Here is a 14,696-nt window from a genome sequence, read left to right as displayed (position 1 = left end):
GGGGAGAGTCCATGGATACTAAGGGGGGCAGTGGCAGCTGGGGGATGTAGAGGTGCTGGGGGTCCTGCAGCAGCTAGGGGGGGCTGGGGCAACTGGGGGAGCATATGGCAGCTGGGCACCCATGGGTGCTGAGGTGTCCCCTGGGTGCTGGGGGGGCCCATTGGTGCTGGGGGGGAGGGAATGGCAGCCAGGGGCCTGTAGCAGCTGGGGGGGACCATAACAGCTGGGGACCCATTGGTGCTGGGGGTTCCATGGTGGCTGAGGGGACCCATGGGTGCTGGGGGATCCATGGGTGCTAGGGGCGGAAGGGATGACAGCCAGGGGTCCATAGCCACCAGGGGGGACCATTGTAGCTGGTGACCCATGGGTGCTGGGCACGTCCATGGCAGCTGATGGGAACCCACAGGTTCTGAGGCACCCATGGGTGCTGTGGGGGCCCGTAGGCACCCGGAGGACCCGCTGCTTCAGGCCCATTGTGCCCTCCCATGGGTGTCAGGGCTGGGCGAGGAGGCAGTCCTCGCTGCCCTCGCAGGAGGAGGCCCCAGCCCCCAGGTTTCCGCTGCCTGACAAAGAGCTGGGTGGCGCGTCACGCCGTGAGAGGAGCTGGCTCCTCTTCCTGCCCCCCAAACTGCTGCCGCTGCTTCACGCCATGCACAGGGGACAGGCCCTGGGCGCCTGGGCGCTCCTCGCCAGCGTGGCCATGGCCGGGTTGGGTGTCCAAGGTAAGTCCCCAGCGCGTCGGGTGCTGCACCCCGTGGGGACATCACCCCCACTGTGCTGTGCTGCTTTTCTGGGGTTTTGAGGCTGGGGTTTTCCATTACAGCTCCTTGGCGTGAGGTTGGCGGGTGTTGGTAGGGAGGAAGGAGCGATTTGGTGCAACAAGTATTGAAGTTCGTTTTCAGTATCACCCTCTGTGGGGTTTTGCCTCGCTTGTTTGGGCTCAGCTCCTGTCCTTGTTGGTCAAAACCTTTCACTGGCTGTTGAAACGTCTCTGCTGCAGTTATACTTCATTACCAAAGCCATCTCTTGGCAGGATGAGGCAGACTCCAACACGCAGTCTGAATGGAGTCCAGGTAGATACCTGGTTCCAGTTCGTTTTCGCTCGATTTGGATCTGTACACTACTCAGAGCTGGATTAAGTAACCACCTATTTTTGCTTTTGCACTGGGCAATCTGCTTTTTTGCAGGGGTTTCTGTTTGCAGTGTCCTTTCCGTGTCTCGGGGGACAGCCTAACACGATGCTGTCTGCAGCAGCCATCTCTGAGTGGGGCTCCTAAGTTCCGCACCACTGCGAGGGGACTCAGCTGTCAAGCTCTCTGCTCTCCTTGATTTTACAGGAAAGGACATAATTGTGAAAGAAAAAAATGAGAAGGTGTTCCTGATCTGTGGATCACTCAAAGAAGTATTATGGTACAAAGATGACCAGCAGATAGCAAACACAACGGAGCTGGACTTGGGTGCAATGTACGATGATCCCAGAGGCATCTATACCTGTGGAAAGGGAGATGTCTCCTACAGGCTCCAGGTGTACTATCGAAGTAAGTGCCAGAAGCCCTGTTTCTAGAGCTACAGGACTGCTTGGAGTTTTTAGGCAAATTTTTAAGAGAAATACTGATTTCACAGAGCTTGTGGCTGGTTCTGCCGGTTGGTGAAAGTCTTGCCAGCTCCTGTCCTAGGTTGTCCTGGCTCAGATGGGCCCAGGTGGCAGGGCAGCCACTGGGGTTGGAGCCAAGGGTCAGGGTCTGGATCGGGGTCCTGCTCTCAGTCCTTGTGTCCTTTTGTGCTTCCAGTGTGCCAGAACTGCATCGAAGTGGACGCTCCCACCATCTCGGGGATTGTGGTTGCAGATGTTATCGCCACCGTCCTCCTGATGGTTGCTGTGTACTGCATCAGTGGCCAGGACAAGGGACGCATGTCACGAGGTGAGGGGAGAGCCCTGCTAGCTGCCTGCGCTTCTCTAGGAGCTGCGTGGTGGCCTTTTAGGGTGCAAGATGCGTGTCTACCACGTCTCCCAGAAGAAATAAAAGCACAGAGCTCATAGCAGCCAGCCATTTGGGTTTGTCTGCAAATGCTCACCACACTGCCCATGATCTCCCCGATCTTTGACCGCTGTCTTTCTTTCTTTAGCTTCTGACAGGCAGAACCTGATTGCCAACGAGCAGCTCTACCAGGTGAGCATGCGTGCACTCGTGTGTACGTATTTGGGTGTGTGTGCATGGGTGGCAGGAGCTGCACAGGGCTGCAGTGGTGTGACCATAATGAGGGAGTGGCGTTTGAGGTTGGAAATTACTCTCTGCTGGGGAGCTGACAGCTCCCTCTCCCTGAGTGATGCAGAGGATGGAGCAGGCTCAGCTACCCCATGCTCTGGGGTTGTTCAACTCAAGGGAGCTTGCCAGAATCTTGGCAAAGGGAGGTTTATGCCAGCTTCCCGTGTACCCAGGGCTGGACAGGCACAGTTGTAGCTCACCTTGCCTTTTTTTTTCCCCTTAGCCCCTTGGTGAGCGGGACGATGGACAATACAGCCGGCTGGCACCTACCAAGGGCCGCAAGTGAAGTGGGAAGACAGCAGGGCCAGTGACTGACTCCTTCACACCAGGATTACTGTTACAGCAAAGCCACTGCCAGTACCAGAGAGCACCAACACGTGGCCCTGGCCCTGCCTTTGTGAACTCAGTGCTAGCAGAAGACGGTGTCACTTTTTGCCTGGAGAGCCCTCCAGATCCCTGCGAGGATGGGCTGCTTGTAACATTGTGCTCTTTCCACAACCTGTTGCATTTCTGTATTCCTCTGATTAAAGACGAGCCTTTTCCATAGCCTCTCTGCCCCATCAGTTGTGTTAAGGCCCAAAGACCCACGCAGTCACTGGGGAAGATCAGTGCTGGATGTGATCTGCCTGGATTCCTGCTGCCTGTTCTGGTAGGACACTGCTCTGCCATGGCAGGCAGGGGTCTGTGGCAGTGCCACCCCTCTGTGCCTGGACTCAAATGACATCCAGGCCCAGAATTGGGGAGCGGGGACAGCAGGAGCACAGCAACACTCAGCAGGGTCTGCATCACTCCTGCTAAGTGCCTGGCCGGAGCTGGGGGTGGCAGGAGGCAGCAAACAATAGGATGTTTGCTCTGCACATGCAGGGCCTGGCATCTAAGTGCAGTCTCCGAGCCTCAGAGGCCTGCCAGGTCCCTGGCACCCAGCTAGCCTGCAGGTAGCCTCAGTGCTTCAAGGAGTGAAGTATGAGCAAAGAAGCAAGCTGGGCTGGCTGCCCAGAAGAGCTCGTGTGGGCTAGACCCAAAAAGGAAATGGAAACTGTGAAGGGGACGAAAACTGCAGCACAGACCATGCAAAACACGTGGCAGCAGAGCTGGCCGGGTAGTGAAGGCCAGAGGCAGCGCTCAGTCCCTGCAGCTCCAATGTTCCTGGGAGGCTCCCCCACACTCCTCTGCCTGAGCATGGCCAAAACGGGAGGCAGGTTGCAGGCAGGATCAGCTAGCAGATGGAAACCTCAGAAACCCAGTCCATGTGCCAGTTGCATACAGCTGTAGGCTGTGTTTTCCTGCTTTTCTCAGAATCCAGGCTCCACGTACCTAAGGCTTTAGAGGGCACCAGGCTCAGAGCTTACTTGAGACTCAATGGTGCAATGCAAGCACCAAAAGAGCTCACATTCAGTTTCATACTTGATGAAAACTGGCCACAAATCTGGTCCGTCTGACACAGCAAACAACATTTTGTCTGTACACAGCTGCGGGTGCACTGCACATGTCCGTACAGGAGTCACCGAGTGATGAGGCTTAGTGAAGAAGAAAGCAACTATTTTCCGGTGGTGTCAGCTCTTTACACAACAACATTTTGCTCTTCACATCTTCACGGTATTTCCCTTTAAACTGCTCTGGTGCAGGGTGAGCCTGATACAGCTGTTACAGCCCAAATGTGCTGTGCCCTCCTTCCATCGGCAAAGCCCTCTGAGCAGGACCTCATTAAAAGAAGTGACCATCGGGCTGCCCATTTCACAGCAGTTTCATGGCCATCAGACCTCAAAAACAAGTAGCAAAGATGGCTGTATACACCCTGACAGCAGGAGAAACCTCCAGCAGGGCAGGTCTGATCTGTGCACACCAGGCAGGGCGCAGGGGCAGCATTTACAACGGGGCTGGCTGTGGGGGGCTCTGTGCCTCACCCCAGGAGGACACAGCAATGCTCTGTAGCACAGCTAACACAGAGGATGTTGTCACTGGATGTGCACTGATCCCACTGAGATAAGGAGAGCGTGGGATGGCACTGGTTGGGGCAAACAGTAGGCAAGTATATGGCCCTAGAAGCTCCAGGGTGTAGCTTGAAGCAAAATTTGTACACCCGGAGCAATCCAGGCTTCTCACATCCCACCCGTGGCAGTGCTCCCTATGGCCAGGCTGAGTAAGCTTCCCTGGAGCAGTGCTGATTTGCAAAAGATGAGAACCTGACCCAGAATAGTGTCAGAGCTGCCGGGGGTTAGTGCTCTCTGTATCTTGCGATCTCCCTCCTTGATGTTTAATGCTTTGTATGGTAAACCCAGCTGTACTGCCTTCAAACCACATCCTGCAGGGTAAGTACAGCAGTCTCAAGCATGAACTTCACTGGGGTGTTCATCTCCCCATGCCGAAACTCAAGGGCTAAACCATCCCCAGCCCCCACTGCTGCTGCTGTTTCCTCTGCAGAGCTGTTGCTCCTCTACAGAGCAACAGAAACGTGGCTTGCTCAGCCAGCCAGGCTCAGGCCACACATCAAGATGTTCCCACACATCAAGCATCTCCGCTCTTTAAGTTAGGACCTGTCCCACTGCTGCTGCTTTGGGAACTGCAGCTCTTCACATCATGCAGGTTTGGAACTGCTAGGCTGAGTTCAAGTAGTTTTTCTTTAATAGAAGCATAAACACAGCGGAAATCTTTTCGATGCATATCTGGAGGCTCTGTCTCCCATTTTATTAATATAGTACAATTTTTAAATGTATATAAAGAAAGCTGAAACACCTTTACCAATGGCAAGGCAGCCTGCCATCTTTCTAATAGAGCCCAAGCAGAACTCAAGTGGGGAGAGAAAGGGCAGCCGACAAGGACAGATCATGAGAATCTGCAAGTGATGATAGTTCTGGAAAATGAAACTCCAGCAGCAAATGCACTTGTACAGCCTTCAGGGCACAAGCCAGACAATGAAATGTTTTTATCGTAGACTATGCTATCCTAGAGTACACTATACAATATCAGTAAAAACAGAGTCCTTGAAGTCTCTGGGATGAGGACAACACAGCAAAAGAGTTAGGTGCTCCCTTGGATTTTGTGGGTCCCAAGCATTGCCTCTGAGGCCCCAACACGTTCCTCTCAATTCCAGCAAACAAGCTGCTGCAGAACAGAGTGCTGGTCCTGGGGCTGAGCCAAAGGGTCTCACTTCTAATCTGGGAAACACAAAAATCCCTGCTGTGCTGTCTCAGTCAGACTGCAGAGGTGATACTCATTGATTGCTAAATGGGGGTCATATCTTAGCTGTAATATCTAAGAGCCCCATAATCTAACAGTAACGAAGATCTAACACTCAGCCAAGCACTTTAATTTCCTAGCTGGCTTTCAGATGACATGGGAAGGTGCCAAATTCCCGTGTGACCCATTAAGGATGTCCTGACAAAGGTCTGAAACACAAAGGACTCTGCATGCAAAGGGGTACTCAGCCCCCCCCATTCTCCACAACAGGGCAGGGGGCTGCACAGGCCTGTCTGCATGTACTGGTAGAAATGCTTCTCAATTTTTTAAAGGAAAACTCATTTTTTTCTTTTAACTGAAATATTTGCTTTCCAAGCAGTGGCCTCGCTACAAAAACGTACATTTTCTTTTTAACATACTGCCAGCCTCTGTTCCTTTTTGTTACGGTCATGGGCAGCAAAAGCTAAGAGCCTGAGAGCAGGGTAAGGTCAGAGGCCAGTTGCCCTGAGAAGGCCCCACTCCTCAGCCTCCAGCTACCCAGGAGGCACAAGGAGCGAGTGGAGGCACTCAGGGCAGGAATGAAATTGGAGGGGAAATTCAGCATGTAACTGGAGCAGAGAGAGAGCAGTACAAGGAGAAAGGAGGCCAGGAACAATGAGTGAGGCTCCAGTCCTTTAATGAGAAGGAAAACTTCTCTTGCCAATAGTCGCATTTGTTTTTTATTCCTAATGTCAGACTGCAGGAACATCGTGGGGTGGGACAGCATAGGGCAGCAGGATGCCTGTCCTGTCCAGCCACCTGGCTTACCCCAAAATGCCTGGGCCTCAGCAGGCCTGCAGAGAACCGGTAGCAAGCTGGGCAGAAGCACTCGACTCCTCTGCACTGTTTTCCACCCAGCCTGTCTTCTGCGGGAATTTCAGAAGCCCCTGGATTCCAGGCCTGCATACACCTCCCGCTGGCCTTTCCGGATGGGCTGTGGGAACAGCAGGGGTGTTAGTTCAGGAATCTTTATTCACATACCCTCAAACACTCCAAGGTCTTGGTCGACACAATACTTAGAAAAGAAAAAAACACAACAGAGAGACCAGGGACAGTGCTGCTTTGGCACTGTGCAGCCTGCAGGAAGCTGCAGTTCTGCTCCTGACTCCCCGTGTCATCACCAAGAGAAGGGTCAAAGCACAAATGCTACAGATTCCCAGCTCTGGCAACCCTTCCCCAGCCCACAAAGAGAGGAGGAAAAAAAGCATGTTCTCCATACCTCATAGTCTGGGTTTGGAACAGGGGGAGGACGCTGCGTCTTCTGACCTGCAACAGAGGCAAAGAGGGGTCTTCCTTGGTGATGGTTCCTTTAACATAGCACGATGGACTTTCACAGAGATGATCCCACATAAATGCATACCATGGGTAATGCTGTATGGCTTTATTATGAGCATAAAGCATTTAAAGACCCCTTGCTGCAGTCCGGAGGCCTTCTGATCACTTAGGAGGAAATTCATCTTTCTTCTTCAAGAAGAACTACTTGAAAACACGAGAGCCCCGTGACCACAGGCCCAGGCTACAGCTCCACAAATGGGTACCAGACCTATATCCCCCTGGCTTGGCAAGCTGCATAGGCGTGAGCACATCACATTTCTGTCAAACCCGACACACAACGGGCACAATGAGCATACAGCAGGGAATTCAGACCCACTGAAAGATTTATATCAGCTTTGTGGATGCTAGGGAAAAAAATGGCAACGTCTGATCTGCACGAGGGCAGCGTGGTGAAGTCACTACCCTGCATCTTTTTATCCCAGCATTTATAATCTATGAGCAGCTGAGTGGGCCAGGGCCAGGCTGGGTTTGCTGGCCACACTCACAAGCTAAGCATCTCCCGTACGGTGTTTGCTTTATCACGAACTCAGTGCTGCTTCACAGCAGCCTGGGAAATGGTTTCCTATGGGCAGGAAGCCTTTGACACAACACAGCAGCCACATCTGGCCCCTACAGAAGGCTGCCCAGAGCAACAGATGTGGCTATCAGGAGCGGAGTTTGGCAAGGCCTTGGGGGCTTGTGGGGAGCAGAGGATTCTCTCACTCAGCAGGCAAAGTGCTTCATTTAGCACTTAGCGGACGTCACAGAGAGCAGAAATATCCAAAATAGCTCTTACCTCGTGGCCGACTGCCAGCACCAGCGCTCGGTCTCCCCTTCCTGTCTTTGCTGAAGTAGTAGACCAAAATCAGCAACCCAAAGGTGATGAGCAGATCCGCAATGATGATCCCTGTCACAGTCAAGGTATCCAGCTCCCTGCAGTTGGTGCACACTGCCAGGAGGAAAGACAAAGGTGCTCAGAAGCCAGGTACCCCGTCTTGTCAGCAGAGGACTAAGGGAAAGGCTACAAATCTAAGATGTCAGTGAAGTGCTTTCTGCTCGCTATGTCCAGGCCTTACTTATCTGTTAATGCTAGTGGAAAAGATAATGGTTTTGAGTGAGGAGTAAAGAGCAAACAGAAAGGAAGGAGGAAGGCCCAGACCATTATATCCCCTCTCCACTTCAATCTGCACACGGTCTCAGGGACCACTGTGTGCAATACCTTCACTACGCTCTGCTGTTTGGCATAGCCTGAGCAAGGCATCTCCTTGCAGAACCTCTGCAGAATAGCATTCACTCAGCCCCACAGCACTGCGAATCAGGCCTCATCTCTTTTATCATCTGTCAGTGAAAGATGTAGGCTTTACCTCTAGTCCATGTAGATTCTCATAGACCAAGTGCCTTTTCACTCACCTCTGGCCTTCAGGTACATGCGGAAACTCCTACCACCCGCTGTACAAGTCAAATTGAGAGGAGAACTGTCATGATTCTTTTCAATAAAGGTATCACCTGTGGTGTCTAGAGTTACTGGACTCCATTGTACTGCCTCAGACAAGGGACATTTGACTTCCACCGTGGTTCCAGAAATATCCACCTGGAATTCTTCATGGGAAGATGGGCCAACAAGAAGGGAAATCATCATTACAAAGAGCTTCTGGCAAGCTTCCCTGCCCACCCTTGATTCCACCAAAACAGTTTTCTCTGCTCATTCCTTGATTTTACTGAACCATGTAAATTCCCTATGTATGCATTTTCTGCATGCACATTTACTTTTAGTTTTCACACTCATCTCTTTGCAGTACCAGGCAGCATCAAAACACCATCACAGAATGTTCAGCTTTATGTTGGAGTCTGTCCACACACCACTGATAGTTTTGTTTATCCATGTGTTTGCTGGTCCCAGCAAATATCCAACCCTGCTTGAGAACCACTAACAGCAACTAGGGGCAACTCATTATAGCTGATTTCTCTGAACAGTGATGGCAGTAGCAACTAAGGCACAGGAAATGTTTCCCTCCCAGCGTACTGCTTGAATTCAAATATCTCTAGTCCTTGCCCATGAAGCATCTACAGCTTTTATATCATATCATATAATGAAGAATGACGGTAAAATACACTTACCCGTCAGTTCTTCATCAAAAACTTCAAGGAAACAAAAAGTAAGTGTTGGCAAATCAGCCCACTGTTATCCCATTGCTTGCCGCTCTCTGAAAATGCCCAACCCTACTTCAAGATCACTAACAATGATTAGGGACAATTCACGACAGCCAATGGATGGGGATTTTTCTCCTATCCTACAATATTTGTAGAATTCAAACACTTCCATTTGACTAAGAGTTCTCACTTGTGAGGCACAGTTGGTCCTTTTAGTGTAATAAATCATTAAGAAAGCTGCTCAAATACACTTACCCTCCTGAGCTGCGGTGCCACCTACAAAAGAAAGAAAAACGTGTGTTAAGCAAATTAGCTGCTGATATCATATACCTTTCCTACTTCAAGGATATTGTTTCTGAATTCAGCTGCTTGAAAGACATGTTAATTTTTTTTATATTTGTGCTAAATAGAACATTATGTTAACTGAGACAGGATGTTGTTTTAAAATGAAGTATTTTTCTTCGGAAGCCATTTTTAACATAGAGTAACGCACAAGAGAAATCTGAATGATTTTTGAGCCTGTTTAGAAAAAGATTTATTGCACGGAGTACACCCTACAATTTTGCTTTATTACCATGGGCCAAGGAGTGCTGGAAAATCATGCCTGTTTTCTGCAGTGAGTGTAGCCGTGCTCTACAAGAATATGCCACTGGTAGAATGGACCCTGATGCTCAATTTAAGTCTGTAAAGTGGTTTTCCTACATGATTTTTCTCTCTTTGTAGGAAACAAGTATCCCCATTGAAGTCTGGAGCTAAAGCATTATAAAAAAGTTTTTAGGAGGTCTGAATCAGACTTGTGATCTGCTTTAGACATGGTTGTAGATAGGAAGGATCCTAAATAGGTAAAGGAATGAGGTGTATTTAAGAGTTTAGTGCTGTTGTCTCAATCCAGGTAATGCCTGATCTAGAATAGGAGCTACTTTTAACAAAATTGTAGATTTGAAATTACACAGGCACAGGACTTTGCTGGAGAGAAGGCTACCAGGTGATTTTTTTCTTTGTATAAAATGAATTTAAATGTGAAAAAGAACGGGACATTGCCAAACCAAATGTTCTCAATTTTCTCACAGAATAGCAGTTGGTATTTGCAGCACATTGGCACAGTAGTGGTAGTCTTACAGCAGTTTTCTTTTAGTTACCTTTCAAAATTATCTTTCATAGTTACCAGCTTATTTATAGTTTTACAGATACTCCTCATTTTATCTTAAACAGCTTTTTAAATGCTGGTCAGTTGAAACTGGTAATGTAGAAAATGCTGCCCCTACCATGGTATCACAGTGAATCTGAACTCAGAATGGAAGTTATTCACCCTTGATCACAGAATGTTTTAAGAAAAGTGCATGACTAAAGAGTAGAAATAAAATAAGAATCAAATTCAGACCCTCATAGTTCACGCTGCTGTGGAAAGTAATGCCTGAAGTTCCAGCTCTTAACTTCACCCACGCTGCTGTATATATTCTGGAGACCAGGTGTTTTAGCGAATGAGCCAGCAAGCAAAAATTCCATAGGGACCTTAGGTTCTTCCTCTAGCCTGAGAAGGTTGAATTCCCATTTTTCTGTCCTCTGAGGGGAACACTCAGTTTGGAGAGCAGCAGCTGGACTTGCCAGTTTCAGAAGATGTGGATGCATGTACTTTGCAAAACCAGCCGCACACTCCCATGCTTTCTCTGCTGCACCCCTGGCAGCCACCCTTCGGATCCCAGTGGACTTCTGGCCAGCTCTACTCACCCACACACAGCAGGAGTCCCAGGAAGGGCAAGGACAGCTCAAACCTCATCCTTGTGTTCCTCCTTTTCTTGCTCTTCTCTACCATTGCCGATCAGATTGGCATCACTAAGGCTGGCTGTGAAGGAACAAAGAACACGTTGGCATTTCAAGTTCTCGCTTACAAGAAAGACGCCCAAGATTTTTTCCTAGAATTGTGTACGGCAATGAATGGAGCAGTGCCGAGGAGACTCACTGTTTCCAGCGAAACCAGCAAGCAGCCAAGAAAGACAGAATGCAAACGATAAAATGAACCCACTTCAGGAAGCGTGGAGGCTCAAAATGTCTTCCTATAACGTCACTGGCAGCAAGGGGTGGCTGCTCTGCACCAGCGCAGTTGGAGACCTGTTGTAACTGCTTTAGGAGCAGCCGGAGAGATAAACAAGCCCGTATTCATAACAACTTTTCAACATGAGTTTTTTCAAAGTTCAAACTACCGCAAGAAACTTCACATACTGAGGGAATCGGCAAAGGAACCAGAGACACTACAAGAAGCTCAACACCCAGAAACACCGCATGGCCAGCAGTGCTCAGACACATCTGACCTGTCCCCTCGGAGGGTTTAACAGAATCAGAGTTTGGGTTGGAAGGGGCCTTAAAGATAACCTAGTTCCAGCCCCTGCCATGGCCATGGGCAGGGATGCCTCCAACGAGACCAGGTTGCTCAAAGCCCCATCCAGCCTGGCCTTGAACAGTTCAGGGATGGGGCAGCCACAATTTCTCTGGGTGACCTGTTCCAGTGCCCCACCACTCTTATAAAGAATTTCTTCCTACTATCGAATTTAACCTATTTATCCTCTTTCAGTTTAAAGTCATCACTCCTTGCCCTGTCACCACACTCCCTGACGAAGCGCTTGGCACCGGCTCCTTTCAGTTTTTCCATGGACTACCTTCGAGCCTGATAACCCGAGTGAAAGTGGCCTGATTCCACTAGAGGGGGCTCCTGCCCCTGCCAAGGTGCTGTCAGTGTGCCTGCCTCTGCAGCGTGCAGCAGGGAGCTTTCTCCTCGCAAACTTCTGCTTCAGGCAGCGAAGACCTCCAGGGGCTGGGGCAGGGACCTTTCCAGGCTTTGCAGGGACGGTGGCATGCCGAACACCTTGTCTTTCTGTCTTCCTGTGCTTGAAGCCTACAGAGGTAGCAGAGCTGCTATTAACGGTCGTGAGGGTACTGGGGATTTTTAGCGTCCCTGCCCGAAGGAGACACTCAAGGCAAGCCAAAGCTTTCCCCTTCCACGAGGGTGCACTACGCTTTGGCACCTGCCCTGCACATCTCAAGGGACCCCAGATGTATGGATGGATGGAGCTGGCTTTTTGCTCCTTCCCCAAAACTTGCTATTTAATGACGTGGCTAATCACAATGCTGTGGGACTTTAATTTATTGAGGAGCTCCCCTTAGCTGTCAGACTTTTTTACTTATCTGTTTCAAAACGAAAAATGATTATATTACTGCTAGTGGTGCCTGGGACTCGGCGCTCTTGTAACAGCTGGATTCAGCACGTTTTGAAACAAGATGATGAAGGTTAGTAAAAGATTGCAAGACTGGAAGAGACCCTCCTCCCCAGTTTGTGCATTAAACAAATGTGGTCCTGACTGAGAGCCGGGGTTGTTGCTCAGTGGCCAAAGGGCAGCGGCAGCGAGAAACATGCTTGTCCTGCTGGACTCTGCATGGGCTGCCTGAGGATAAGAAATTGCTGCTATGCAGACAGATGATTTTAAGAGGTGCCAGCCCAGTCTGCGGGAAAGATGTGGAGCTGATGTGAGGACTGCTGGAATGAAGCACAACAAAAGGCCAAAGTGCTAACCTGGAAACTCCTACAGCCTGACTGCCCTGCCGGATGAGTCGATTACCTGTAACACAGATGCACTGATCCATGCGGAGCTGGGGGTGCCTGAGGGTTTTCTGCAGTGATCAGCATGTAATTGGTGGCATCTTGTGCTGAAGAAAGCCATGAACACGAAACCAGCCCAGTGGGACTGAGCCAAAATCAAATGACAGGCTGAGGACGGGAGCTGTGGAGCCGTGCTGTTTAACGCTGCTCTAACCACACAATTGTGACCATGTGTGAGGGAAAGTCCCAGAACCAGGGCTGTATACTTAGCTCCACTTGCCTCCCACAATCTAAAGAGAAAATCCTGTTTTATTGTCTAGAAAGCATTAGCCAATGCTGAAAATTGTTGTGCCCTTCCCTTCTGAGCATGAACTGCAAGTAAAATGTCCTGGTAGCAGGGTGTAGTTGAAGTTAGAGCAAGAAGTTTGTCAGACAGATGCCACTGCATGGCTTTACCTTGAGACTTGGCTTTTTCAGGTGTGAAAGTCACTCCTTGGACTAGACTTCATTATTTCAGTCTCTGCTGACTGCTTATCTCTGACACATTTGGGAGGAATGGAGCCTGGGGACCACACAGCTCTAGGAATCACTTGTTGTAGCTTTAAACGTTTTTTAACACCTCAGTAAAACAGAGTAAAAGCCAACTGCTTGAGCTGACAGGTAGAGGAGATTGGTGAGTGATGGTCTCCACACAGCCAGCCTGCCAGAAGCAGCCTGCTGCAGCTCTGCGCTCTCCATGGGACAGCCTCAGCATCCTCAGAAGATGCTGCTGCACTAGGTATGTTTTCTTTCCCCATGGGACCGCTATAAAAAGTCATTTTCAGACTAGAAGAATTGACAGCATCATTTCCCCAAAGAACAAATTCTAGGAGCCATCATCAGGATCACGTTTCCCTGTTTCTACATATGCAGTGAATAATTTCTCCGAGGAGAGCCAATCAAGACCCAAACATTTGATCTGACACCGCTGCAATTCCAACAGATCAGCTTCTTTCAAATCAGGAAAGTCTTGCTTGGAAAGACTGGACCAGCCTCTCACACCTGAGTAAGAATCCAGTGGTTAAAAAACAGAGCCTGTGCAACCATGCTTCAAGTTCAGACCTGAGCTGATGTTGCCGAGCAGCAATTACATCTCCTAGGACTGTTAGAGATCTGCAAGCTATTCAAGAAATTCTGCAGAACAACCAAGCATAGCAAGGGCTAATCCCCTCCAGCACATACTACCTGAATGCATTGAAAGTAATGCCCATGCTCTTTGTCCCTGGAGCACCCACAGTGAGCTCCACATGTCTGAGATATGTCAGTCTACCCACAACATGCTAAAATAATGAGTTGTATGACAGACAATAATTAGTGCTCAAGATAAAGATCTCCTGGGCAGAATAAGATGACAGAACTCAGGAAACATACACAGAGTTTATGTTTATGCATAAACCATAAGCATAAATTTGATATTTTAAGCCACAGGAAGACTCCCTTTCTCTCCTAACGATTCTCTTCTTGCCAATTGTCCTCTTCAGAACTGTGTTTTGCACACCTCTTTTCATTTCTATAACTTCATTTCCTCCCACGATTTTTTGTCATCATAAAACTCCTCTTTCAGCAATACAGGAACCTTGGAATGTTCCCTTTTGTGCTTCCCAGAGCAAACAGAAAACGATCAGCTCAGTTGTGCACAAAACCCTCTAACCTTGTCATTCCAGGTTAACTTTTAACCCTCAGTGTGAAGGATGCTTTTTTTCCACAACAACTCAGCTCCAGCAAACTGACTGCTGAGCACTCTCACAGACACCTGAAAGAAAGTCTGAAAAGAGATCGCTCTGTCTGCAAAAGAGATACCCTCTGTCTGCAAAACAAACAAACAAACAACAAAACAAAAACACAACCCGGCCTAATAAATGTTTACAGTGGCAGTGAAAGAAATGGAAATGATGTTTTGGAATGATAACTGAATGGAAATCTGGGGAGGTGCAGTGATGAAGAGGTAACACAGGGCCAAATTATTCCAATGAAAATAGACACGTGGTACCTCAGAGCTATTAGCAGAGACAAGATTTCCTGTTCTGTTCTGTGGGCAGCTTGTGAGGCTGATGTCCTCGGTGTTTTTCAGTATTGGCAAAGTTTTAGCTTGGTATTTACAAGTTAAAAATGGATTC

At 49.1% G+C, this 14,696-nt stretch overlaps 2 protein-coding genes across 2 annotated transcripts; one reads left to right on the top strand and one right to left on the bottom strand.

Moving 5' to 3' along the window:
• Positions 1-306: 306 nt before the first annotated feature.
• LOC311422544 (T-cell surface glycoprotein CD3 delta chain-like) lies at positions 307-2,813 on the top strand. The gene is made up of 5 exons (XM_084495717.1): positions 307-722; positions 1,338-1,538; positions 1,791-1,922; positions 2,128-2,171; positions 2,491-2,813. Exons 1-5 carry the CDS (start codon positions 383-385, stop codon positions 2,551-2,553), a joined length of 780 nt encoding a protein of 259 aa, XP_084351843.1. The 5' UTR covers positions 307-382; the 3' UTR covers positions 2,554-2,813.
• Positions 2,814-4,916: 2,103 nt separating this feature from the next.
• Positions 4,917-11,009, bottom strand: CD3E (CD3 epsilon subunit of T-cell receptor complex). The gene is made up of 7 exons (XM_084495716.1): positions 10,909-11,009; positions 10,677-10,791; positions 9,205-9,224; positions 8,208-8,415; positions 7,594-7,746; positions 6,703-6,749; positions 4,917-6,417 (listed from the first exon to the last, which is right to left on the bottom strand). Exons 2-7 carry the CDS (start codon positions 10,759-10,761, stop codon positions 6,361-6,363), a joined length of 570 nt encoding a protein of 189 aa, XP_084351842.1. The 5' UTR covers positions 10,762-10,791; positions 10,909-11,009; the 3' UTR covers positions 4,917-6,360.
• Positions 11,010-14,696: the final 3,687 nt, after the last annotated feature.

The sequence above is a fragment of the Aythya ferina genome, assembly GCF_964211825.1.
Source record: "Aythya ferina genome assembly, chromosome: 22".
Taxonomy (NCBI): domain Eukaryota; kingdom Metazoa; phylum Chordata; class Aves; order Anseriformes; family Anatidae; genus Aythya; species Aythya ferina.
This window is presented reverse-complemented; position numbering and strand designations above follow the sequence as displayed.

What these genes read in the sequence shown, in the direction of transcription:
- LOC311422544 (XM_084495717.1), top strand. Translation starts at nt 383, where the DNA reads ATGGCAGCTGATGGGAACCCACAGGTTCTGAGGCACCCATGGGTGCTG. An exon ending in GCTCCAGGTGTACTATCGAA is followed by an intron (nt 1,539 to 1,790) that starts GTAAGTGCCAGA and finishes TTGTGCTTCCAG; the next exon opens with TGTGCCAGAACTGCATCGAA. An exon ending in CAAGGGACGCATGTCACGAG is followed by an intron (nt 1,923 to 2,127) that starts GTGAGGGGAGAG and finishes TTCTTTCTTTAG; the next exon opens with CTTCTGACAGGCAGAACCTG.
- CD3E (XM_084495716.1), bottom strand. Translation starts at nt 10,761, where the DNA reads ATGGTAGAGAAGAGCAAGAAAAGGAGGAACACAAGGATGAGGTTTGAG. An exon ending in GTGGCACCGCAGCTCAGGAG is followed by an intron (nt 8,416 to 9,204) that starts GGTAAGTGTATT and finishes TCCCTTCTTGTT; the next exon opens with GGCCCATCTTCCCATGAAGA. An exon ending in TTCCAAACCCAGACTATGAG is followed by an intron (nt 6,418 to 6,702) that starts GTATGGAGAACA and finishes CTGTTCCCACAG; the next exon opens with CCCATCCGGAAAGGCCAGCG.